At 52.1% G+C, this 26,525-nt stretch overlaps 1 protein-coding gene across 3 annotated transcripts; it reads left to right on the top strand.

The window, feature by feature from the left end:
- The first annotated feature begins 1,771 nt into the window (after positions 1–1,771).
- On the top strand, positions 1,772–25,087 carry Camkk1 (calcium/calmodulin dependent protein kinase kinase 1). Of its 3 annotated transcripts, none has more exons than XM_029483234.2 (17): positions 1,802–1,904; positions 2,144–2,288; positions 8,323–8,723; positions 9,604–9,651; positions 10,032–10,085; positions 10,447–10,498; positions 10,707–10,840; positions 11,228–11,264; positions 12,139–12,160; positions 13,767–13,855; positions 16,699–16,898; positions 19,406–19,459; positions 20,127–20,200; positions 20,470–20,557; positions 20,793–20,921; positions 21,356–21,459; positions 23,156–25,086. In XM_029483234.2, exons 3-17 carry the CDS (start codon positions 8,364–8,366, stop codon positions 23,226–23,228), a joined length of 1,518 nt encoding a protein of 505 aa, XP_029339094.1. In that variant the 5' UTR covers positions 1,802–1,904; positions 2,144–2,288; positions 8,323–8,363; the 3' UTR covers positions 23,229–25,086. The 3 variants fall into 3 exon arrangements, with proteins under 3 accessions (XP_021032305.1, XP_029339094.1, XP_085685957.1); XM_085829831.1 differs by lacking the exon at positions 1,802–1,904 and adding an exon at positions 6,926–7,015 and having other exon boundaries at positions 2,148–2,288; positions 23,156–25,087; XM_021176646.3 differs by lacking the exon at positions 2,144–2,288 and having other exon boundaries at positions 1,772–1,904.
- Positions 25,088–26,525: the final 1,438 nt, after the last annotated feature.

Below are 26,525 nucleotides of genomic sequence, written 5' to 3'. Positions count from 1 at the left end.
CTTCCTGGTGCAGGGAGTGGAGAGAGCCACATTTCAAAGGCTTTTGTGGAGCAGAGCCATCATATCAGCCCAGAACTGTTTTTCAAGATTTTTATATATATATGTAAGATTTGTTGTTGTTGTTGCCTAGATCTTAATCTAATCCTACTTAGGACAAGGATTTTAGCTAAAAGAGCACTCAGTCCTCTCAGCCTTGCTTCAGTTGGTCTGTTTGAGCCTTTCCATTAGAATTATGACTGGATCCTCCAGGGCTCTCAAAACCATCTCTTCCATATTGGGGTATAGCTCAGTGGTAGCATCCTTGCTTAGAATGCAAGAAGCCCTGGATTCAATCTTCAAAACTGGAGGTGTGTGTGTGTGTGTGGGGGGGGGGAGTCTCTGTAGCCCAGCTCTTTCCTGAACTCCGGCCCTATAGATCCAATCCTCCAGTTACTGGACCCAATTATTCATTTCAACAAATACATGCTGGGCATGCATCAGGAGGTCAGGCTGTGCTGGGCGAATTCATCACGACCCTTGCTCTCAAGAGTTCTTAGTCCAGGCAGGACTCAGGTGAAGAGGCACTGAGATCTGGGAAGCACTGAGAAAGGGCTGCTGGGCGTTCCAGGTATCCAGAAGGTCATGGGTTCATGCTTCCTAGCAGCAGAGGCATTGAACTAAGTCCCAAAAGACAAGTGGGGTTTAGGCAGGCAAGTGGTGAGGGGTGAGTTGTGGAGGGCTTGAGGGGACCTAGTGGGAAGCAGTGGAAGATCCTAAGAGGCAGCTCTCTGGTGTTCCTAGTGCCTGTCCTGGTTGTCCCAGAAAGGTTAATGGGAAGTGATACTGGATTGGGGTGAGTGGTGGGGCTGCTGCACTAATCAAGTGGAGGCATGACTGCATGACTGTGGTGGTCGAGTTCAGGGAGGGGCAGATGGTGGGAGAGAGAGAGAGAGAGAGAGAGAGAGAGAGAGAGAGAGAGAGACTGAGACTTTAGGGATCGTAAGAGGCAACATGGCAGATCCTTGTGCTACACCCGGTTGGGTCAGAAAACCTGCTACACAGGTAACTCCTGGTTTCTAACTCCTGGTTTCTAACTCCTGTTTGAGACAGAGACACAGGTGAGACCAGGTTGGAGATAGCAACATGGGTCTGAGTTTGAGGCAAGCAGTGATGTGGGGCATCTCCAATAGACTAATAATAGCAGGATTGAACCAGGAGCCTGTGAGGGCCGAAGTCCCTAGGCATAACCACAGTCAAGGCCACTTGGTTCTGGAGGGCTCTTTTTCATTCCCTCAGCCCAGCCGGTCACCTCCTGCTCCTCTCCAAACCTGAGTGCCGCCCCACCCCAGCACTCTGACGAATCTCCCTCCTCCTTCCCTCCCCCAACCCCAGGAGAACACTCAACTCCAGGCCCTTTTCCCAGGGCCTCTACCTAGCCTCTCCTTGGTACGCACCGGGCCTCATCCCGAAGGAGGGATGCTCTTGCCTCTAGAGACTAGGACACCGGATTGAGGACTCGAGAAAAGCATCGTTCGCTTCAGGCCAGGCTGAGGGGCCCACGACGTGGCCTGAGGGACGTCGGATTCCCCTAGCCTGCTTGTCTGCGGGCGCCGGGGGCGTGACGCGTCGGGGCCCATCCGCAGGGCCCCTCCCGAGCCACCTCCTCCGGATCCCGTCGAGACCCGCCCCCTCTACCCCTGGGCGGGAGGACCGGACTCTGATTGGACATCTCTGCGGGGCGCTGCGCGGCACAGCCAATGATCGTGGGCCGGCGCGGCGGCGGGCGGGGGGAGCGAGCGCAGCCTGGAGCTGCGGCGCCGGCGGGTTGAGCCGGGCGATCCTAGCCCGGCAAGGCGGGCAGGGCGGGGCGCGCACAGCGGGAGCGAGCTTGGTGTCCACCGCAGAGACTGTCGCCAGGTGCCTAGGTAGGGGTCAGCAGCCGGGACTTGGAGTTGGGAACTGGGGTGCGGACGGCTGAGCCGCCCTGTGCAGCCAACGAGCTGTAGAGGGGTGGTCTACATGGCCGGGTCTACGTGGGCAGCCGGAATCTGGTGTGCAGAGATTCCCGCTGTGTCTGCAGGGCTAGGTCCTCGGGGTGGTTCCTGAGCCCGCATCTGTCTAAGCCAGCTATGCGGGTGCCCGACCACCTGCGTTTCTTCCGCAGCTGCTGTCTGCGGGACTGCATAGAAGCCCCGCGCGCGCGGTGCCTTGGGCCCGGCTCTGGGTGGAGGCCGTGTCTATTCGGAGTGGGCCTGGACGGGTGCACCCACGTGTGGATCTCGGCAGAGCGCTTCTCCCACAGCCCTCCCGTGAGTCTTCCGTGGAGAGCTGGGGGCGGGGTGATGAATGGGACTGATGCGGCGAGCGACTTCAGACGCTGCGCAGTCGTCCCCTGACTGAGTGAGGGTGGCGGAGGCGGCGCTGTGGTTTCTGGGTCTGGTGGGTACAGGATTGGTGCTCCGAGGGTGCACACGTGCGCGGGGAGCTGTGTGTGGTGTTTGGAGGCGGGTGTGCGTGCGTCACGTGGACACAAGAGTGTGCCTGTGTACGTGGGGGGGGGGGGTGCGTTTCAGGATAGAGTGGTGTGTGAGCACCGGTCACGAGGACAAGGATTACATCTGTCAGGGAAGGGGTGTGTGTCTGTCTTGAGGTTGTTACAGAGTGAGCAGAGCTAGCTGTCACATGCCTTGGGTCCCAGGACAGTGTCCCAGTGTGCTCCTCTCTTTGTCTTGGCCAGGTTCAGGGTGTGAGAGAAGCGCACAGCTGTGTCCTTGAAAATCCCAGAGAAAAGGAAGAGGCTGGGTCTTCTGCGCATCTCTACCTCTTCCATCCAACATACACTGCGGGTCAGACTGTTTTAGACCCTACTACCTGCTCCTTGGTCCCCCACACTCAGTCTTCAAACCAGGACTGGGGCATATTTTAAACCTTATCCAAGTGAATTGCTTCCCTGCTTAAGACTCCTTTGGTGTTGGAGGCCTCTGGTTTCTGTCCACAAACCCTAAATCAAGCCTGTTGGGAAGCACTCTATTGCTATCACGTTGGGAAGGGATCTCTTTTAGGCACAGGGTGAACTCCCATTTCTCCTTTGGGAATCCTGCTTAGTGGTCACAATGTCGCCTCCACCAGGAAAACACCCCCGAGGCCAATGTAAGTGAACCTTAGCTTCTCTCCTGATGCACACCTCTACTAAGGAACTTTCCACTGCAGCCACATCTGTCATGCTGGTCTTCATACAGAGCAAGCACTGTCCCACCACATGGCACTTGCACCTATGGGCCAGTCCCTCTGGCTCCAGATGCTGTTCTCCAAGTGTCTACACTGTGTACCGCCTTTCTCCTTCCAAAGCTGCTTAGAGCTTGCATTGTGTACAAACCCTCTCTGCGCTACATCAATTGTGTCCCTAGCATCTTGCTCCTGCCCTGTCTTGTTGCAGTAGCTGTCTTCCCAGGGCATCCCACAGCACCTATCATGTACTTATTGCTAGCATTCTTATTTGTTGCTTCATGACTCTACTGGAAAGCAAATGGTGAGAGTGGGGACTTTGTCTTTGGGGGTCTACCGGTTTACCTCCTAGTTCCTATATAGCCGATACCCAGTGAATCATTGTAGCAGGGATGCATGACTCTGGATTTGCATACCAGGAGTCAGTGTGTCTATCTACTCCCGAGATCCACACTAGAGGCAAACTCCGAACATATTTTTGCATATTAGAAATCCTCCTGTTAGCAACTGGTGTGGAGGGAGGGGTGAGATATTAATCTGGGGTAGGGAGACCTCCGGAAGTAGTGAGAGAACAGTGGAGGTCAGAACTTGGTGATTTTATCCCCAGATCTGTGCTGTTTAAGGTGCTTAACTTAGTGAGCTCAGCCAGCCAGTGTGTGTGTGTGTGGGGGCATCAAAGAGGCTTCTTCTCAAAGGAGGTGATGTCTGAACTGGTCTTCAGGCAGTGAAGCCAAGGGAGGTGTGTTCCTGGCAGAAAGAGCAGCTCGTGCAAAGGCCTTGTGACACAGAGCCTGTCGTTTGCAAAGCTTGAAGTAGTGGGATGCAGCCAGAGTACTGCAGGAGGTGGAGGGGTGGGCGGTGAAGGGGGGGACAGTCCCTTTGGCTCTTGCTTTTCTGGCCCAGGCCCAATGAAAATGGGGAAATGGAGTTCCCATCTCTGTGATGGGAACAGTGGATGAGTAACAGAACGGGGATGGTGATGAGTTGGATAGGTCCCTGAGCTGCCCAGAAACAGGGAGGGGGGAATCTCTGGAAAGAGGGTGGAGGCTCAGAGCTGGTGTAAAACAAGAGGCCCACAGATGTCAGTTTCCACAGGTGGACTGAAGGATGCTTTGAGCATAGCGGCAGTGAGGGAGGCAGGAGCCTACCTGGGTGTTTGGGGATCCCCGGAGGTAGTGGGAGGGCCATCCTCACAGCAGGCATCCTTGAGCATGACTTGGCACCAGACTCCTGGGTCTCCCTTAAGGGGACTGAGTCATCCTAGGCAGGGGTGGGGAGAGCTGCAGAGGGCACCACTGCCTGAACCATTAGACCCTAGCCAGAAGCATAAGCAGGCTACAGTGAAGTGGCCCAGAGATGTCAGGACTGCTTTGATGTACAGCCCACCCGGCCACTGCCTCCTTGCATTTCCCCCTGACCATTCCTTTGCTGATCAGGGCTGTTCCTCCTCTGCCTGGATGGCTATCGGTCCCTGCCTCAGCCTGACTCTGGAACATTCTAGCCAAGCTCTGAAGTCACTGGTCCCTGAAGTTACTGTAGGTAGGGCTGCTTGAACCAGTGTGGGTGACTGCAGGGTCTTCTTGCGCTGTCTTCTTCTGGCCTGTGTTAAAAGACTTAGCTGGATGGGTCATGTCCTCAGAAAGAGGTCAGATGGAGTGGACTTCTGAAGCCAAGGGTTGGTTGGTGTACTCGGGAGTGGCAGACACTTGGAGGGTGGGGTGCCGCTTGAAGGAGAAGCCTGAGTCAAGCTAGTCTGGAGCCAAGCACCTAAAGTGGGTTGTGTTCGGTAGAGTGGGGCTCACTCAGAGCTGCTTCTTAATGCACACACATCCCAGCGACATATTACTCTATTACTCAGGCACAGGCTGCTTCTACGTCCATGGCTTCATCCACTTCCTTCTAGGGTTCACAGAGAAGGCTGGACAGTAGCCATCTGTCTGATTCACCTGTGAGAAAACTGATGTCTCAACAAGCTTAGTGTCCTAGTCCAGCATGGTGGTTCACGCCTTTAGTCCTAGAACTCAGGAGGCAGGTGCAGGCAGAACTGGCCAGCCTGGTCTACAGAGTGAGTTCCAGGATAGTCCAGGACTACATAGGAAGCCTGTCTTAAAAAACCGTGTGTGTGTGTATGTGTGTGTGTGTTATGCATGTGTGTATGTATGTATGTATCTTTAGTGCCCTAACCCAGGCAGCACAACTCCTATCTGGGAGAACAGGATTTGAACTTTGCGTAGAGGGAGGACCTGTGACTGGGGCTGTCCTCTTGGCCAGTGGAGGAATCCCTTGCCCACAAGAATCTTTGCTGTGCCCTGGAACTGGGGCTGCATCTCAGCCTGTCTGTCCATCTTTCTGTTTATCCAGTTGACCCCTATTTACCTGCTAAATCGCCTTCTACAAAGCATTCTCAAGACTTAAGTTTGGGTAGGGCCTTGAGAAGAGCCATTGGGTGAGCTGTTAAGGAGGAGTGGACCCACAGGCCAGCCTTACAAACCACCACCAGTTTCAGGCTGGTGGAACAGATAACCCTGTGGAGTTAACCTCTGGAGTCTGGCTCCCCTGGCCCTAGCTACATCTATGTACAGGCCTAAGGGATAGAAATGCACATGATCAGCTGGTAAAAGGGGAGGGGAGAATGAGAGCTGTTTGTCTGCACAGTTGTGTTCCTAGGTGCAGGTCCACAGCACAGGCAGACCAGTTTCCAGCCTCCAGTATATTCTTCCTTGGTCAGACACCGGCCCCCATGCACACAGCACAGCCGCAGGCCAGGCACAAGGCCCTGTTTCCAAGACACTGGGCAGAAACTTTCGGCCTCCCTTGCTGCCTCTCTCCAGCCAAGCCCGGCTTAGTCACCTGAATTTGATCCAGGCGAGAGGGAGGGATGGATGGAGAGCCTGACGTCAGCTCTCACAACCTCCTCCCACAACCACCCTCGCATCCATCTGGGCCCCAGCTCATCCCATGCAGTCACTACTCAGTTCTTTGGAGCTTGTTAGTAGCAACTGCTGTTCCGCGTCCCTAACAGCATTAGCTTCTTTACACCTCACAGCCACATCACATCGGTGCAAGGCCTGCTTCGTGGCTCATTTCACCAATGAGGAATATCCAAAGTTATCTGCCCTCCCCTCCCTAACAGCCAGGAAGTAGGCAGCCTGGGTATCCCAGCCTGGGTGCCAAGCCAGATAATAGTCTTTAAACTAGAATAGGAAGGCTTCTGCACCTACTTGCTGTGTGACCCCAGACCCATCTGTACCCTCCTCCCGCTCCCCACATTCTCCTCAGTTCATGTGTCTAAGGAAAGGGGGAAAGGGAGCTAAAGAAAGATGTCCTTTTAGAGGTTGTAGCTGTAGGGAAATTATATGCAAAAGTTATGGGCCAGACCAGCCTGGGGCTTCACTATGCTGGAAGCTCACTTCTGACTCTGTCCTCAGTCCTGATGTGGTCTTCAGCCTGAAGCTAGTTGGGTTTCCCTCACTGAGAGTGCTTTCCCATCCAAGTAATGGGACCAGGGCTGCAGAGATCACTATGGTGACCACTTGTATTCAGCAAATATTTATCGAGCTCTTACGTGCCAGGCACAAGTGATCTTACGGAGACAAAGCAGACTGAAGAACTAATCTCGGGGCTTAGGACCTGGTGGGGAGGCCTACCCTATGGGGAATGGAAGGAGGGGGGAAGGAGTCATGTTTGGGGAGGCTCTCCTTACCCTCCTCACCTCTTCCAGGGAGGCCCCTCAGAGCTCCAGCCACACAAGTCTCCTTTCTTCTCTCTAGCAGAAGCTCTGCTGCCTCCTGGCTCCTAGCACTCGGCACATGTGAGTGTAACATTTGGTCACATGGGAAAGCTGGAAAAAAAAAAACAAACCAGGAGGAATATAGAGGCTGCACTAGTGTCTTGTGTGGCAGACCCCAAAGTGACCCCTCCCCTAGTGTACCCTCCCCTGGGCTGGCAGCTCTATTGGGACAGCAGGGGAGCCAGGCAGAGAGGCTCTGATTTTTGCCCTATTACAATCTACCTCCAAGCCTGACGGTAGTCAGGGCAGCTAGGTAGGCATAGCATCTACAGTACAGAGGGGAGTCTGGCTTGCCCCCAAGCTATCTATGGTAGGTTGTCAGCAGAGGTAGCTTCCTACCAGTGGCTAGGGCATTCCAGCTGCCCTGCCCGCTGTTTCCGTCATGTCATTCACAGCAAAGGATGGAGAGCCAAAGGTAGAGTGAGCATGGTACCCGTGGGACCTGTGGTTTTTGAGTTCCAGTCAGGATAGAGGAAGTCACCAACAGACCGGAAGGGCAGGGGTTCAGGAGTCCACTTACTTCCTTTTCTTAGAAGATGCAGAATGAGGCCCAGTAAGGAGGGAGCTTGGGGTGGGGGTGGAGCCAGCATGTGGGCTGTGGTGGAGATAGTTGTTCTGGTCTGAGAGTAAGTGGGGCCTGGCTAGGGCCTGTGTATAGCTAAGAGTGATGGCTGAGGTGCAGGTGGGTCTGAGTCTGGGGATTGAGGCTCAAACCCGGGCTACTGTTAGGGTTTTTGAGTAGCTTGGGGACCCAGGAAGCAGTAGATGGGAGGAATGTATGAAGCCAGTCCCCGGCCTCTCCCCTGCACCTCGGCAGAGAGGTAAATGACTAGATTTATCTTGGGGTCTTGAAAATAGTGAGAGGAGTCGATGGAAGCCAGAGACCTCAGGAAATGTTCTTTAAAATGTCGAGAGGGACTGCAGTGAAGGTCTGGGATAACCAGGAGACATTCCTGGAGGAGGTGTCTGGGTCTGCAACCCTAGTGCCCCGTCTGCTTCAATGGGGCTGTACTGGAATGCTCTGTCAGCAAGGGTGTCGACTGCTGAGCCACTGGGCAGACTGTGTAGTTGGGACTGGATTGACCTGGGACTCTGTGCCTTAGTGTGACTTGGCTTCCAGGCCTTCCCCACATCTGTCTGTACTCACTGCAGAATCAGTTCTGTGACTATTCCTGTTTTATGGGCAGGACACTGAGGGCATGCATCCGAGCTAGGTGAACTACTGGGGATAGCCAGGAGGTAGGTCTATAGCACTGTGGCTATAGACGGAGAAGGATCTAGACCCACTCCACTTGCCTGGCCAGGAGTGACACTCTCTCCTCTCTCAGGTTCCCAACAAGGTTCTACAGACTGTCTGCTGACTGGAGTGATGGAGAGTGGCCCAGCCGTCTGCTGCCAAGACCCTCGTTCAGAGCTGGTGGATCGGGTGGCGGCCATCAATGTGGCCCACTTGGAAGAGGCAGATGAGGGCCCAGAGCCTGCCAGGAATGGTGTGGACCCTCCACCCCGGGCCAGAGCTGCCTCTGTGATCCCTGGCAGTGCTTCAAGACCCACTCCAGTGCGTCCCAGCCTCTCAGCTAGAAAGTTTTCCCTGCAGGAACGACCAGCTGGAAGCTGTCTGGGGGCTCAGGTTGGGCCTTACTCTACAGGACCTGCCAGTCACATCTCTCCTCGGTCCTGGCGGAGACCCACCATCGAGTCCCACCGTGTGGCCATCTCAGACACGGAGGTTGGTGAGGTGGACTTAGAAGTTGTTCATGGACCTGTCAGGGAAGCCTGGGTTTCCACCCACTATATGTACCATATACTTAGCTTTCTTTGGTTTGCATGCCTTTAGAGCTCACTGAGACGATCACTGCCTAACAGCAGGACTTCTTCCAACCCAGGGAAGGGCAATCTGAATTGAGGGCTACCTCTTATCTTCTTCTCACCCTCAGCTCAGGCGTAGGGCCCTCTCTTGTCCTTAAGAAGCCTTCTTAGAACTTTGAAAACAGATCATGTATGTCTCTACCCCTAAACCATTCCAAGCTTGAGCCGTAATCATGCCTCTGAGAGACTGCTCTGACTTAGAAACTGCAGTGTGCTTCCTGGTCTTTCATGGGCTTGAATCTGAATGTGAACTTGGGTTCTGATGGGAGCAGAGCATAGCCAGGGTTTCACCCATCCTATCTTCACATATCACCCAAGGCTTCTCGTCTCCTCTCATGGTGGCAATTGCTACCTTCAGATCTTTCCCATCCAAAGTTGAAAGGCTGGTAAGAGCTTTAGGGTCTGGGAAGTAGAGGCTGGGCCCTGAACAAGATGGGAGCATATCCGGCATAAGAATGAGCATATCCGGCATAAGAATGAGCATATCCGGCATATGAATGAGCATATCCGGCATATGAATGAGCATATCCGGCATATGAATGAGCATATCCGGCATATGAATGAGCATATCCGGCATAAGAATGAGCATATCCGGCATAAGAATGAGCATATCCGGCATATGAATGAGCATATCCGGCATATGAATGAGCATATCCGGCATAAGAATGAGCATATCCGGCATAAGAATGAGCATATCCGGCATATGAATGAGCTGTCCTTGGTGCTCTGCTCTCCCACAGGACTGTGTGCAACTGAACCAGTACAAGCTGCAGAGTGAGATTGGCAAGGTAGGACCAGGGTGGGATGCGGGTGGGGATGGTGCTGCGGAGTCCTCTCTGAGCATCCGCCTTTCCTCTGATGGATCTGGGGAACAGAGCCAGGAACACCCAGCCTGACTGGGAGATTATCAGAGGAGGGCAGAGATAACTTCTGACTCCTGACTCCTGGGGCTCTTAATGGAGACTAGGGAAGACAAGAGGCTGCGTGGAGCTGTGAGGCAGGAGTGGGTGGTTCCCAGGGCACAGGAGTCCCCTCCTCATCTTTTGGAAATGTAAGTCCCAGAACCAGGTGGTAGGAGATAGAGTGCGGTTGGGGTGCAGAGGCTGGGACCGAGAGCTGTTGAGAGTGTGGCTGTGTCTTGAGGGGCTGACGATGGCTCTCTCTGCAGGGTGCCTATGGTGTGGTGAGGCTGGCCTACAACGAAAGTGAAGACAGACACTATGTGAGTCTGGGCCTGGGAACGGGTGTTGCTCAGGTCAGGCCCCACAAGCCTGAGAGTAGGAAGAATTGCTGGGGGAAGGGGCCAGGGCTACCTCTTAGCGGGAGGCTCCTGTTCCTGAGGTGTGCTGTGGGAATGAACTTCCGGTTTCTTGGGGTATGTAAGCAAAGCCTGGCTTCCTCTGAAGAGAGAACAGGAGGAAGGCCGAGACTGGGCTATGGCCTAGCAGACATATACCTGGACACATGCTCAGGGCCAGTGGTAGCTGCCTGTGTGCTCATCTGGACCACAGTCCCCATGTGACCAGCCTTTCCTAGCCCCTGGTGACTGCACACATGTGATATTTCTGTCCCCTTCTCCACAGGCAATGAAAGTTCTTTCCAAAAAGAAGTTACTGAAGCAGTATGGCTTTCCTCGTATGTATGCCTTGACCTTGGGAGCTCCTAGGCCAGGGGGCAGAGGAGGGAATGGTCCCTGACTACTTTCGTTTAGGAGTCAGGGTAGAGGGTAGGAAATGAGAGCAAAGGCCTGGGGATGGACTAGGCTTGGTGAACTAGAATGAGATCTCAGCTTCGTGAGGGTCTTCCTTCAGGACCAGCGCCTTGACTCGCTTTTTGGCCACAGGCCGTCCTCCCCCCAGAGGGTCCCAAGCTACCCAGGGAGGGCCAGCCAAACAGCTGCTGCCCCTGGAGCGTGTGTATCAGGAGATTGCCATTCTAAAGAAGCTGGACCACGTGAATGTAGTCAAATTGATCGAGGTAGGAGGGGTAGGGAGGGTACTGGAGCTTGGGTGGGGTGGGTCGGGTGTGCTCAGCCTACCAGGGTCTAGGAAGCAAGTGGATGAGGCACTGGGGGGGCAGAACATTTTTGGATGGGACGGTGGAGGTATTGAGGCAGTCCAGGCTGGTCCAGGGTGTTCTTGCTCTGGGTGATGGGTAGCCCTGGAGGTCACTGCAAATCCCTTCCCCAGGGGCAGGGGTTGTCATATGGAGGGCTGATGGCGAGGTCAGTAATACTGAGGCCCCTCTGTTGGTGCTTGTACAGTTCCTGCTCTGTGTCCATGGTAACTGCAGGGCACAGGAGGGGTCTGGGTTCCCCAACTCCATTCCTCAAGTCCTATGCCCATGTCTGCTCCCTCTGACCAGGTCCTGGATGATCCCGCTGAAGATAACCTCTATTTGGGTGAGTGACCCAGCTCATACCACAGCAGCTTACCTAGGGCTGGTCCCAGTGAGGGCTCCCCAGGGACACACAGAATGTTCAGGGAGCCATGACCTCTTGTTCTCTCAAACCCTGGATTCTCTTGTACAGCACTGCAGAGTGAGACCTATTAATCACATTTTGTGACTATTTCTTGGCCCCACTCCCTGCCCCCGACCAGTCCGGGTCAGTATGGTTCTGCACTCAGTAGGTACAAGAAGCTGGTTAAGTCAGTGAATCTGGGGATCCAGCCTCAGTTTTCTTACCTATAAAATGGGATAATAGGGTTGGGAGTGTAACTCAGCAGTAGAGCACTTGCTCAGCATGCTTGGGGAACTGGGCTCAATACCCATCCCTTCAAAAATAATAGTTATAATAATAAAATAATAAAATGAGGTAAGAGTGGTATGTATCTCCGTAGGGTTGATGTCAGGAAATGTGCATATTTGTAATTATCCTTATTAATATGGATGTTATTATTTAAGTTCTTTATTCTGATTGATCATTGGGCTTTTTTGGGAGGATATTTTGGAGAAATGGGATAGGAAGGTTGGAGGTGAAGCTCTAGGGACTGCCCAGGACTTTCAAGAAGACCCTGGGTTTCTGCTCCATCACAAAAAAGGGGCGGGGCAGGAGAGCTATCTTTCGGTATCAAGAGGCAAGGCATTGGTCAGGGGTGTTATTGGCCCTTTAGGGAGCTTCAGGAACGTCTGCCCCTTCTCAAGCTTCCTCCCTGGCAAGGGGTCCATGCCGAAAGTCTCTGCACCCGAGGATCCGGTCAGGCAGGCCCAAGTGGGGAACCTTGGCACTGGCCACCCACAGCCTTACGACACCTTTCTTCTCTCTTTTCTTTCAGTGTTCGACCTCCTGAGAAAGGGGTGAGTTCCCGTCCCATTCAGAAAGGTCATTTCTAATCCAGGTCTCCTACCCTCCCTTGGTCTCCCTGCAGAGCTGTACACCAGCTCTCGGGGTAAATAAGAAACCTGGGACCATTCAAATGAAGGCCGGTGAGGATTGTGGAGGCTGGGGAGCAGGCTGGGAGAGGGATGGGCTTTGATCCAGACCTTGACAAACTAGGAAGATACTTGGATGGAAGCAGGAGGAGGGATGTTTTCATGCAAAACTCATACTTGCACTTAAGTCACCAAGGGTTCTTTGAGCTTTACTACCGACTCATGAGAGAGGCAGAGAGAAAGCCAAGGATCAGAGAAGGTACTTATCCTGCCCAAGGTTACACAGCACGTTGTTGGGGTGTTTTAGCTCTGTCTGCCTGCCCTGTTTGATGTATGAGAATATTTGCAGAGCAGCTGACATGGTCTGGTGAGTACAGGGCTGGGTGGACCTGAACCCCTCCCTGCCAAGCCTCAGAGAAAGCTTATGAACTCTGCCGCTTCTTTCCTGAAAAACTAATGTTTTTTTTAAACCTGCGTTTAAAATAAGAAGTTTTTAGGAACCGAGCCTGTAGCTGAGCTGGTAGAGTGCTTACTTAGGCTGTACCACCTCGAGGGCTCAGTCCCTAGCATGGCATAAAACCAAGGAGGGCAGCTAATACCTGCAATCAGGAGGTGGAGCCAAGAAGAGTAGAACTTCAGAAGTTCAAGGCCATCACTAGTTACATAGTGAATTTCAGGCCAGCCTGGGCTACGTCAGACCCTGTTTCACCACCACCACCACCACTACCACCATTACCACCACTACCACCACCACCACCACCACCACCACAGATATATGGTTGCTTTTTTGGAGACAGGACCTCACTATGTTGAATTGACAGAATTTGAACTCATGGTGAGTCTCCTGTGTCTGCCTCTGAAGTGCTGGGGTTACAGGCACTTACTGTAATACCAGGCTGTCTTTTATTTTTTGTTTTGTTTTGAGACAGGGTCTCACTATGTAGCTCTGGCTGTTGAGAACTTACTGTGTAAACTAGGCTGGCCTTAAAGCCACAGAGATTCTCCTGACCCTGCCTCCTGAATACTGGGGTTAAAAGTGTGCTCCTCCACACTAGTTTAAAAAGTGGAAGTTTACATTGTTGCCCATGTCTGTAACTGATAATCTGGAACACTATCTATACCTATCTTCATCACATGTTATACATTCTGAAACATTGTATTTCATTAGACAGGGGTGGGGGTGGGGAAGACCCACTTGATTGATTTTCTGACTCTTGAGTCTGGGTCCACAGTTTTAGAGCCACCTTAAATGGCACCTTTGTAATTATTTGATTATACTTAAATCTTACAAGAACTGTAAGCCAGTGGAAAGAAAGATACATTTGCCTTGAAATTATGATTAAAAAGGGATAGATGGGTCAGAACTTTTTTTGGCGTATGGGAGAAGCTAGTATCGGGAGAAGCTAGTATCTTGATTTCTATGAACCCATGAGCACCAGGATATCAGGAGAACTCCTTCCTGTTCCCCAATCCGTGCAGCTTTACAGAAGTACTCCTGATTCCACTGAACCTCCTCCCTCCTCCCTCACAGGCCAGTCATGGAAGTGCCCTGCGACAAGCCCTTCCCAGAGGAGCAAGCTCGCCTCTACCTTCGGGACATCATCCTGGGCCTCGAGTACTGTGAGTGAGACCGCCTGTCCACAGGGACTGGATCTAGAGGACACGGGAGCCGGCTGTGCCTACGCTAAACAGCCATTGAGCCCTTCTGCCAGTCAGCGCTGGTCTACCAATCAGCTTTAGTGGAGAAAGGGGCGGGGAGGTGTGGGTGGAGGACCTAGTGGACTTCACTGGGCATGCGCTAGATTATTCGCTGTGCATTGCATTCACCACTGTGTGGCTCTGCGTGGATTTTCTGTCCCGGTCTTTTCTGCTGGGTTCTATCCAAGCTTCTCCTCGCTGCAGAACATCAGGAGATGTGGGCTGGAAGCGATTTGTATCCAGCTGCTTGGGGAAAGAGTGTGTCCTGGCATAATGCCTGTGTCGATGGCGGGGTAAGCTTAGCTGTAAGGACCTCTAAGGCAAGAGCTCAGGGGCGCATAGGTTCTGTGCCAGGAAGTACATTCACTTATTCATTTATTTTATCCATTCACTTCACTCACTTACGTGCACCTACGTGGGGCACAGATGATGGTCCAGGACTGAGGGAGCTCTGTGTGGTAAGTGATGCCTGCCAGGGCTGTGGAAGCACATGGGCCGTGACAGGCTTTCTGGAAGAGGCTGAGATCAGGTCCTAAAGAGTAGGGTTCACTGGCCAGCTATGAGGGTTGATGGTAGGAGAGCCTGTCAGGCAGAGGCAAGAGAGAAGGGGGGCTGTTCCGTCTGGATGGTGCATTCAAGTGGTGTAAAGTGGTGGCTAATGAGCAATGGTGCTGGAAATATCTCTGAGGAAGACTTTATGACCGAATCCTGTCAGTATTATGAGGGCTCTGAGCAGAGGAAGCCTGATGGGATTTGCTTCTTAGAAAGCGCTGCCTGGCAGCTGTGTGGTGGCTGGATGGGGTGTGAGAGGCAGCCAGCTGGCCAGGGGCAGGCTATTTCCACAGCTCAAGTGACAGATGGTGAGGTTGGTTGGGATTAGAGCAGTAGCAATAGGATGGGAAGGAGGTAGGGTGGCTGGCCTGGGGAGACTAACTGGTCTGGGGAGAGGAGGGCCTTCAGAAACATAGGGCTCTGGCCTGAGTTGGGAAATGGGGTGCTGCCTATCTTTCCAACATCTTATCTGGACCTGTTGTGAGTGAATTCTCGCTCCCTAGCAAAGGTGTAGCCCACATTGACACGGGGAATCTTTCTGCTACTGAGCCCCTCTAGTGTCTCCAGGTTAGCGCTCTCTTTGTACATGTAGAGAATCTGAGGCACATAGACAAGTGTTTAATACGTAGACTCCAGTGAGAGTCCATAGTGTATGAAGAATGGGAGCGTTTTCTTCTTGGTCTGTTGGTCTAGTAAGCAGTGGGCAGTTACAGCCCTTCCAGGGTTTGGCTGTATCCCCTTCCTTTTGTGGGTCCTTCTCCTCTGCCGAGGACCCGTCTGCCATCTCCTAACCCCACTTCAGATGCATGCTAATCTTGGACTCTAGTTTACAATCTCTTCAGGGCCCAGATGATCCTGATGAAGGGCATTTCTGGGGTAAGGGTTGGCACCCAAAGCTGCAGAATAGATGAAGGAGGCATCTGTGCCCCAAAGACTTGTGGTTCTGGTCTCATGGCGGGACCAGCTGGGACTGGTCAGAAAGGCCCAGATAATGGAGGCAGGTGTATTAAGATAGACACTGAGATGCAACACACACAGAGGCATTTTTTTTTTCTTTTAACCTCAGGTGTTACTATGTAGCCCAGGCTGGTTTCAGTCTCATATTATGGATGACAGGCACTGTGTACCACTATACCCAGCCTGGACTGTCTTCACCTTAGCTTCGGTTGGCTGCTTGCTCCGAGGTTGAGAGGAGGGGGAGGGGGAGCAGAGGAGGAGGAGCTGAGGTGGTTTTGAGAATTTTTTGAAACAGGTCTGTAGGGTCAGAGAACAGTAGGGAAAACTGTGGAGTTTCTGTTTTTCCTTTTCTCGTCTGAGAAAGGGTATTGCTGTATAGCCCAGGATGGTCTACAACGTGCAGTCCTCCTGACTCAACTGAGATTACAGGCATGTATCAGTCTGCCTGGCTAGAGTGGGGGTTTTCTTTTTGGCTGGTGATGGGGGTTGTAGACAGAAGTCAAGTTCCGATACCGAGATGCATATCGATACAGTTACCTGTTGGACATCTATACATGTACAGGACCTGAGTTCAGGGGCAAGCCTAGAGTTGAGAAAAGAGTTAGACTGTATTCCATGGCCACATGGGTATCATTTGGGCCTTTCCTGCTCTGATGGGGATGTCCGTTTAGTGTCCTTTTCTGATAGGGCTAGACCCTGGAGACAGGGCAGGCTCCAAGTGTTCTGTACTGTTTCTGACTGGCTTTATTCTGCTGGCGGTCTGACCTTCACCCCAACCATCTTCATCCTTGTGGTGCTGAGGCCTGGTGCTTCCTTCTCTGAAACCCTGTTATTCAGATCCCTAGGGCTGAGGCAGTACTGTTGTGTCTGTAGTACAATATATCCCCCCACAGGCCAAGCATCAGTCCTGGGACCTTGGGATAGGCTTCGATACAGTTTGGGCCTGCAGATGGTGCTGATGTGGGAAGGGCCTATGGAGAAATTCTCCTCCCCAATATCTTCCTGTGACTTCCCTCCTCAGCAGGAAATGTCCTGTTTGTTGAGGAAAGAGCACTGGACTTGGAGTCCAATGACTCCCAAGATTCCCCTCAGTGTCTTCAATTGCATTATGGAGCAGGTGGCCCCAGTGTCATCTCGTGAGGTTCTCTCATAACACGAGTGGACATAGGCTGGGAAGCAACCGCTTGCTTCCTAGGCTGGGTGAAAGCAGGAGGAGTGATCCTCCAAGCTTGCATATCACCTGTTTCTCTCTGCAGTGCACTGCCAGAAGATTGTCCACAGGGACATCAAGCCATCTAACCTACTCCTTGGGGACGACGGGCATGTGAAGATCGCCGACTTTGGTGTCAGCAACCAGTTTGAGGGGAATGATGCTCAGCTATCCAGTACGGCAGGGACCCCAGCATTCATGGCCCCGGAGGCCATTTCTGATTCCGGCCAGAGCTTCAGTGGGAAGGTGATTCCTAGGGCCTGGGCTAGGTTGGGATTTGGGTGTAGGGGCAGAACAGCTTGCAGGGGGGAGGAGAGGTGAGGGCGGGGAGGGGGAGTGCTTTGCAAGCTGAGAGCTCCAGACTTCTTGCATCTAATAGTGGCATGCCTGCCTTTTTCCTGGAGACCAACATATAGCCCATGTGGGGCTCCTCTGATTTCCTAGTGAATGGCTACAGTATCACTTATATCTCTTACTGCTGCTTGTTCTGTGTGGGGCTCTGTGCTGGGCCGTGTGGTACAGGCAGAACTGAAACAATCCCATTCATATCATTCCGTTGGGTGATGAGGGCTGAGAGTCATGGTCAGAGGAGGGTGGAGGTTTCCTTGGGTCCTGGATATGGCAGGGTCTAGACTGGGCCATGAGCTGGATGCAGAATCTAGGAATGTGCAAGAGGATTGAGAGGCATAGGGTTGGTTGGGGTTTAAATTTTTTATGTGCCCCAAGGTGATTATGAATGCAGCCCAACACCAAACTGTAAGCTTACTTACAACACGGGGGGATGGGGGGGGGGGAGAGAGAGAGAGAGAGAGAGAGAGAGAGAGAGAGAGAGAGAGAGAGAGAGAGAGAGAGAGGTTGAGATTGATTCTTGGTCTCACGGTTTTCCAGAGGTGCCTGCCTGGTTTAGGGGACTGAGTGCCTCTGCTTTGCTGAGGTGACAGGCAGGTTTCCTAAGGGTACTGCAGCAGTGTGGATGCCTGCCCTCCCTGCCTGGAGCTTACTGCAGCACCGATGCATGCTGCCTGCTGTCCCGGGAAGGGGATGAGGTAACTGGGCAGTGTGGGGCTTAGAGTTCAAGCAGAAGCCAAGGGCATAAATTAGTTTTTTCAACTCTTTTATTTGAGGCTGGGCAAATAGCTCAATGGTAGGCCACTGGATTAGCATGTATGTGCTGGGGTTCATAAAACAAAAATCAAAAGGGAGTTTTTAAATTTTTGCTATAATTCTAAATTTACTGAAAAGTTATAATAAGAGTATAAAGGAATCCTGTGTGACTTTAAAAACAGTGTGTTATTTTATGCTGTTGGTGTTTGGTTAGCATGGATGTCACTGGATCAGCTGTATGCCTCGTATCAGTAAAGGCCAGAAAGGGTGTTGAGTTCCCTGGAATTGAAATTACAGGGTGCTGTGAGCCACCATGTGGGTCCTGGGAACCAAACCCACGTCCTCTGGAAGAGCAGCCAATGCTCTTAGGCACTGAACCATCTCTCTAGCCCTTTGCCCTCACTCATCAGCTTTGCCACATTCGCTCTTTCATTGTCTTTGTGTTTCCGAATATTCCTATTACATTTTTCTGAATCGTTCAGAAGCTTATTTTGAGACAATATGTCTGCTTATCACTATGTGCTTTAGTGACTTTCCTAAGAGCAAGGGTATCCTCTTATATAATCTCAGGCTAGTGACCAAGGTCAGGAACTTGTCACTGATGGGACTGCTCTATAGTGTGTTGCACACATGTAAGTTGTTATGAAATAGTATTCATGTTCTCAGCTTGCCTGTTTTCTTCTTCTTTCTGCTTTTCTTTCTTTTGTAATCCTGGAGATCCATCAGGGTCACCTGTCATATTTCCTTAGAGTCCTCTGATCTGGAGGCATCTCTCCCTCCACCCTTTTTCTGGGGTGAGGGGTGAGCACAGGGCATCACATATCCCATGCTGCTCTAGAACTTGCTCTGTAGCTGAGAATGACCCTGAAACTAGTGATTCTCCAGTAGCTACGGCCCAAGTGTTGGTTATAAACACATTATCCTGTGTTCTCCCCGGCCTCCAGCTTCATGCCCTCTCTTTGTCATTCTGACTTTAATGATTGGAAAGCAGACTGATGTCTCAGGACACACCAGTTTGCACTTGCCTTGTGTTCCCTGGAACGATGGATGAATAGATGGATGGATGGATGGATGGATGGGTGGATGGGATGGATGATGATGGTGGTGGTGGTGGTGGTGGTGATCTGTGTCAGGGGTTGCACACATGAGCATCCTGTGGAGAGCCCCACCCGGGCCTGAGAGGAGCTGTAGGAGAGCATGGGGATAGGAGGGACAGGGGTTGTCTCTGGCATTGGAAGCAGTTGCACAGTAACTGAAGCGAGGCTCTCTTGAACCCAGAGCTACTTATTGAGCATGAGTTCAACACATACTGCTATTTTGGAAGTCCATCTGTGTCATGGAGGCAGCAGATGACCTCATGGATGAAAGGAGGCTTGGAACCTGCTGCGTTAGAAACAGTGTCTGTTCTGGGCCTGTCCCTAGAAAGCCCACAATCCCAGGAATGTCACAGTTCTATTCTGGTCATCCTTGGCATCTCCCCTGTGCCTAGCGCAGGGCCCAGCGCATAGGTCAAGCCTCAGGGAGCGTTTGTTGATTGACACCTGCCTGGGGAAGGAGGGTCCCTGGAGGGCTCTTCCACAGCCTAATAAAGATGGGTGAGGTAGGAGTGGGGGTGGTCATACTTACTGACACAGCTTGTTTCTTTCTAGGCCTTGGATGTATGGGCCACTGGGGTCACGCTATATTGCTTTGTCTATGGGAAGGTGAGTCCTGGGGACCCTGCAAAACTGTGTAACTGGATTCAAGGAGCCAGGAGTGGGCAACAGATGCAGAACCTTTTTCGTGTCCCTAGACAGAACGGCTTTTGAAAAGCCCACCTGGGCCAAGAAGTCTGAGGGAAGAGAGGCCTTTTGTTTCTCTTGCTCCTCTCTGGGAGGGATTGATTTGTTGTCCCGGGACAGCACATATCCAAGAGGAGGTGATAGTGGTATTGCCTCCTCTCCTTCAGAGTGAGCCCCGTCCTCTCCGATGTCATTCATTCTTTCATCCATGCAATCATTTCTTCACAGCGTTGGGTCTTGCCGACCTCTAACCCTGACATGATCAAGATCCCACAGGTGCTTTGGCTCTGGTGACCGCACTTAAGGAGGCAGGCGGTATCTCAGTGAACATGTCCCCAGACGCCAGGGCCTGAGAGAGGCAGGCCCTGCTGCAGGCAGCTTTATTGCTGGTGGCAGGTGCAGCCAGCATAGTTCTGCAGTGACTCATCTGCTCAGTTACATTTGCTGAGCCCTTGCTGTGTGCCCTGAACAAGTTAGATGGGGCCTTTCCCATCTGCTGGGTTGGGGGTGGGGCATAAACTGCCTCGCACCCCTGGCCCCCTACAGTGTGGATCAAGGCCTACATCCTGTCTGTCTCTTCTTCCCACAGTGCCCGTTCATTGATGACTACATCCTGACCCTGCACCGTAAGATCAAGAATGAGGCCGTGGTGTTCCCTGAGGAGTGAGTTGTCCATGGAGGGGGGCGGATCATGGAGGCCCCGCCCCCTACTCCTGAACTTTAGTAGAGCGTTTGCCCTGTGAGGGTCCCATCTCAGCCTTCAGAGTTAGAAAGGGGAAACTGATCCTCGGGAGGGGCCAGAGCAGATGGGAGGCCTTCTGTCCTTCCATCTGAGGAGTGTGATTGGGATTATTCTTGGTCCCAGGAAAGTGAGGAAAGGACCCTCCCTCGTTCATGGTGGCATCCTGGTCCCTTTCCTTTTCTCTGCCTAGGCCAGAGGTCAGCGAGGACCTCAAAGACCTGATCTTGAGGATGCTAGACAAGAATCCTGAGACAAGAATTGGGGTGTCAGATATCAAGGTGGGAGATGAGAGGCCTTGTCCAGGGCCAAGGTCTGTGTTCCCTTCAAGACGGACCTACCCTGGGATGTGTGTGTTTGGGGGAGGAGGTTGGGTTTGGCATTTCTGGGTTGAGGACTCCTTCGAGGTCAATGCTAGGGATGCTTGGGGACCTTAGCTGGTTGATGTCTAACCCTTCCCTAGGTTATGACCCTTGTTGATGACCCTGGCCCTTCTCTATCTTCTGGGCTCTACAGTTACACCCTTGGGTGACCAAGCATGGAGAGGAGCCCCTCCCTTCAGAGGAGGAGCACTGCAGTGTGGTGGAGGTGACCGAGGAAGAGGTGAAGAACTCAGTCAGGCTCATCCCCAGCTGGACCACTGTGGTAAGAGGGTGAGGGATGATGGGACTCTCTCGTCTAAGAAGGGTGTGGCCACTGCTTGGGACTTGCTCTGTTCTTGGCATTTGAAGGAACAGTGGGGCATCAGGTCAGTCAGCCACAGTTCAGGGGCCATGGAAGTCCCCGCTCCATTGGAGTCTATGGACTTTTGGAATAAGGTCACCTTATTCAGCCCGATGGAGAGACCTGAGGTTTGGGGAGGGCCATGGCAGGAAGAAGCAGTTCCTTTCTTGCCTACATTCTGTGAACTGCTGCTCTACCTGAGGCACCACGCTGGTATCTAGTGACAGTGAAAAGCCTGGAGACTTGGCTCAAGACCTCCACCTGTCAGTTAGACCACACCCTACCCCATGAATTTACCTGCTTAGACTGGGACTGGCTGGCCAGGCCTATTCCCCACATTGACCTCTCCTCCCCAGATCCTGGTCAAGTCTATGCTGAGAAAGCGTTCCTTTGGAAACCCATTCGAGCCCCAAGCACGCAGGGAAGAAAGATCCATGTCTGCACCAGGAAGCTTACTGATGTAAGTACAGTGGGCTGAGGCCTGTGGGCTGAGGCGTGGCACTGAGATAGGTCTCCAACTTATATTAGTCTGGAGCTGTCGCCAGAGCCTAGGGACATATCCAAGTTTCAGAGCAGGGCCCCATTTGCACCCTTGTCTAGGCCCAATGTCCTCTATGCACACACTGTAAGAGATGAAGACTTAACACAGCCCTCCCAGGGACATATTTTCTTTCTGGAAGCCTGCTTTGGTCATGCTCTCCTGCTGGGTCCAGCCCAACTCTCTGGCTTCTAACGTGCGCTTCCCTTAGCCCTTGGCAGTTAAAATCTACAGACAGAGTCAAGTCTGCTCTTTATTGAAGGCTGGTGTCTATGGAGAAATGGGCCCTTCTGACCACTTACCCTGGCCCCAAGCTGGGCATGTGATGCCCTCCTGGGTGCCTCATGTTATCCATCGCCAGCACTTTGTTCATCGGTCAAGTCCATGTGGACCAGCTAGATAGGTGACAAGGCTGGAGGACAGGAACCCATTTGCTAAGGGGTCCCTACTTTGAACCACATGTATGAGTTCACCACTTAGAAGTTCTCTGAACATTGATTCTGGCTTCCAGTTTTTTTCTGCTGCAGTAAAATTCACCTTCCAGTTAGAGTTTGTGTACAGACCTTCAGAGGGAACTGTGAACTGAGATGTGTTCCATCTGAGAACTATGAGGTGTTGTGAACCAGAATATCATGATCCTACTGCAGATGGGTACCTCTCTGGCTGTGAGAGAGCTCAGGGAGAAGGGCTGATCATTTGGCTTGCCCTGTGGTAAAGGCACTTTCCCAGGGAGGTGAGCATGGACGTAGTGCAGGCTTGCCCTTGCAAGGAGTGGCCACGCAGTGAGGTAGACCTGGGGGATGTCTGCACGTTTCCTCCTTCCTCTCTGAGGTAATTGGTATCTGGGCCCTGGTGCTGCAGTGGATCATGGAGGATTTGATAAATGAACTAGGATGGATCTGAGAGTGAAAAGGATGCTGTTGATGATTATGTAGGGACAACAGTCTGACATCATGGCTGTGCAGGAAACGGGACCACTCCAGCTCAGTGCTTGTGTCCTGGAGCCCCCTGGTGGTAAAATGAAGTGGCCTCTAGTTAAGAACAGTCCCAGTTTGTTCCCTGAAACTGAACAAAAACAAGGATCCAGTACACTTTAACCTCATCGAGGGCCTTGGGACCCTTGGTAGACTCCATTTGTAACATTTTATGATATTATTAGTCCAGTTCAATTGATCCTTTGATTGGATATTTTTAAAACAAAGGTTGAGATCGGCGATGGGTAATCAAATTCAGGGATCTGTTGAATGGTGGAATTCCAAGACTGATGGTAACTCGGCCCTGTGAGGAAGTTAAAGAAAATACACAACGAAAGCCTTCTACCCACTGGGGTCAATATGGAAGACCTTTGACCTGGCCAGTATTCCTGGGATACCAGAAAGTCTTTCGGATCAGATGGTCAGAGATTCCTGAGAGGCCACCGAAGGGTTGTGGGTTGAGGCTGGGTCCAGGGGAAGTAGCAAGAAGGACTGCGAAGATGGGACAGATCCTAGGGAAGCTAGTGTGGATTGGGGATCTGAAAGGCTGTAGGATGGTCAACCATATGTGAATGTATGTGAGAATCCCCTGTATACACCACTCTGACTCCTGGGATCTCCCTGCCCCTGGTGTTTCCTAACAGGAAAGAAGGATGTGGAGAAGGGTGCAAAAGCCCAGAGCTTCCCGGAGTCCAGGAGGATGAGGCTGCATCCTGAGTCCCTGCATGTGCCCAGGGCCGTCGGCAGCATGCTCATTCCGCACCTCCAGAGGCCCACCGCCCTCATGCAATAGTCGCCCCTGCAGGCAGGAGGCTGGGGACCGCAGCCCCTCTCCTGGCCCCCCTCACCCATTGTGCTGCATGACCTGCGCACAGGCACATCCAGGGACAGGATTGGAATGTGTGTCATCTGGGGCTTGGGGGTCCCAGTTGGTCCTCTCTGTTCTGAATCATCTTGCAGGGAATATTAGAAACCCTACCTGACTGGTTGGTGAGGCCCAGGGGAGAAGGCAAGAGATCAAAATGGCAGGTAGAGACCTGGTGGGCTGCTTCTTAGGGAATGCCCATAGGGATTGGTGGCCCGCCCAGCTGGTGTACACAAGGAGGGCGATTGCCTCACCTCTGTGTGGAAGGTGCTGAGTGCTGGTGTACTCAGATCTCTAGCGTGGATGCTACGGATAATGGCACGTGCCTGGGAGCAGACTCACCTTGGAGAATCCAGATTCCTCTTTCATTGTCTTTTACCTGAGGGCTGGGATGGGAGCAGCTGTCGTGGGGAGCATCTTCCTCCGGCTTCAGGTAGTCCCTGGCACACTGTTTGGCAGTCATCTGGACTTGACATTCATAGACTGTGTTTTATACTCTGCACTTGCCGGAGAAAGGGCTGAAGTGGATGCAGCTCAGAGCATAGGCCAGAGCCTGGAGCAGTGTACTTTGCCTGCCAGCCTCCCTTCCTGTCTTATGGATCTCCGGAATGAAGGGTACAGAATACCAGCAGTGACAAGGAGGGTCACGACTCTCAGAACTGTGGCCCCGCAGATGTGGAAGTAACTGGGATCCAGGCTCTGAGCCGACGCTGGCTTACTCACCACATGCCTATGATGAAGGATAAACTGCCCGGTTGGGAGGCAGGTGGCCCTTCGGCCAGTTGCTTCAGTATAGGGCATCATACAGTCAGCCACACAGGTCAGAGCTGCACACAATTGGGACACCCATGGACAATGCCCTTCCAGAACAGATGTCAGCTCTCTGGATTCTGTGGTCATCTGGCTATTCTAATGTTTACGGATAATGCTCATAGGGATTGGTCCCCAAAGGGAGATGAGCAGGACTCAGGTAGCCCTCTCTGAAAGCCTCCCGGAAGAGATCTGGCTGCCCACTTGGGTTTCAGAATGCAGGAAGGTTGGACTAGAAAAGAGAGGCCGGGTAGGAGCACTGGTTCCCACTGTATCTCTGTGCCCATGGGTGTACATTGCTCCTTCATGTGCACATGTGTGTGCGTGCCCATCTGCTGTATACAGCACACTTGCATGTCTCATACTGGCACATGCATCTGTAATATAGTTTCTACATCAACTTATACCTAGGAGCGGCAGGTAGCCCACTGTCAAAGGGCTCCCATTTCAACCCAATTCCTCTGCACTAAGGCAGCCAATGGAACCCAGGGCTTAAAAACAAACCATCTAATCCTATTTCTAAGAATACTTTTATAGAGTGACTGGGAGGCAAGTTAAATACCAACCAGTAAATAACAAGGAGTCAGGGAGCTTCGTGGATGGGACCCACATGGGAGAAGCTGTCAGTTGGGTGGCTGGCCTCATTGACCCCAGTGGAGCCAGGAAGGCATGCTCACTGTCGCCTGTTGCTGAGAGCTTTGGTTGGCTTTGGTTGTGATTGTAGCACAAGTGAACAAACTCCATAAGAGTGTTTATAAAACTTAACTTCTTAGGAAGTGAATTACAAACAATAAAAAGCCCTTTGTTGAGTTTAAAAAAAAAAAAAAGTCTTTGCATGTCTTCTGCATCCAGACATGTTTCTTTCTTGTCACAGTTGACTTGGCTCAACTTTCTGGAAGGCACCGGAACAGCATGGTAGGGTAGTGAGAGGTGGAAGGTGGGTTCATGAGGCTAAGGACTCCTGTCGCCTGTGCAGCTTTGTGGAGAACTGGGTGCTTGAGAACCATAGGACACATTTCCTTTGGGAGGCAGAGGCAGGCAGATTTCTGAGTTCGAGGCCAGCCTGGTCTACAGAGTGAGTCCCACGACAGCCAAGGCTACACAGAGAAACCCTGTCTCGAAAAACAAAAAACAAACAAACAAAAAAAGAAAACAAAAAACGATATTTATTTCATGTATGTGAGTACACTGTTGCTTTCTTCAGACACACCAGAAGAGGGCATTGTATCCCATTACAGATGGTTGTGAACAACCAGGTGGTTACTGGGAATTGAACTCAGGACCTCTGGAAGAGCAGTGAGTGCTCTTAATCACTGAGCCATCTGTCCAGCCCCTACATTTCCTGTTTCACAGGGGTTCGGGAAGGCTAAGTTGGGGAGCTGGCATGCCCAGTGTCTTCCCCGGGATGTCTTAGCCTCAGCACTGACACTCTAGTCATGGATGGGGTCCTCCAGGGTGTTGATATCAAATGTCATCCTTGAGGTCAGACAGTCTTGTGTTTGAACACAAGTTTGGCTACCTACCTAATAATAACTGACACCTTTGGCAGGTCATTTCAGGAGCCTCAGTTTCTTCATTGGTATAGTACAAATAGTATCAGCACTTTGACAGAGTTTTTGTGACAGTAAATTAAGTCCTTGTTACAAGAGACTGGCTTGTTATACAAAATTCAGAAAATGAGCACCTTCTGGGGAAACCTGGGTCTATTGCCCAGCAGGCCCTATATGGCTGCTCTTAGCCCAGCACTGGTCTTGCAACTGGATGAAGCTGATGAGGACTGAAGACCAAGATGACCAAACTAGAGGCTATCAGTTGGGGATCAGTTTTTCTACCTGAGGAATGCAGACCCTCAGTGTTCCTGACTGCTTCTTGGTCGCAGTATGCTCCTGTGAGGGGCAGTACCACAAATGCCAGACCCATACGTGGGTTTTGTTTCCATTCCCTCCCTATCCCCACAGTCCCTCAGTTTCAGCCCCTAACTCTCACCTCACTGGTCTCCAGCCCATGTCCCCACTAGCTCCTAGCAAGAATCCCACTCTACTATTCAGGGCCTGCTTCTGGCCTCTCTGGGTGCTGGTTGGCTCAGTTTCTGCCCACCCACCCATTCACTTCTCTCTCCATCGTGTCTTCTAGCCCACAGACCCCTCCAGGGTACTGCCCTCCCCACACCCCCACCTCTGTCTGTCAAAGAACATTATACCCTCCGTCAAAATGGTTGGGTCCTGAGAACATTGATGAGAATCGCAGGTGCTCCATGTGATTTCCCCATGAATCTAATCCATTTAGCGTGCACATTGGTAGGACAACTGAGGCCCAGAGAAAAGTACCTTAGAAAAGTG

This window comes from Mus caroli, unplaced genomic scaffold (assembly GCF_978045245.1).
Source record: "Mus caroli unplaced genomic scaffold, Mus_caroli_1 scaffold_13, whole genome shotgun sequence".
NCBI classification, from domain to species: domain Eukaryota; kingdom Metazoa; phylum Chordata; class Mammalia; order Rodentia; family Muridae; genus Mus; species Mus caroli.
The sequence above is the reverse complement of the archived record's forward strand: the minus strand, read 5'-3'. Positions and strand labels throughout refer to the sequence as shown.

Bases quoted from the DNA above. Each gene is read 5' to 3' on its own strand.
- Camkk1 (XM_085829831.1), top strand. From the start codon at position 8,364: ATGGAGAGTGGCCCAGCCGTCTGCTGCCAAGACCCTCGTTCAGAGCTG. The intron at 10,086-10,446 runs GTGAGTCTGGGC...CCTTCTCCACAG, and splicing joins AAAGTGAAGACAGACACTAT to GCAATGAAAGTTCTTTCCAA. The intron at 10,499-10,706 runs GTATGTATGCCT...TTTTGGCCACAG, and splicing joins GAAGCAGTATGGCTTTCCTC to GCCGTCCTCCCCCCAGAGGG.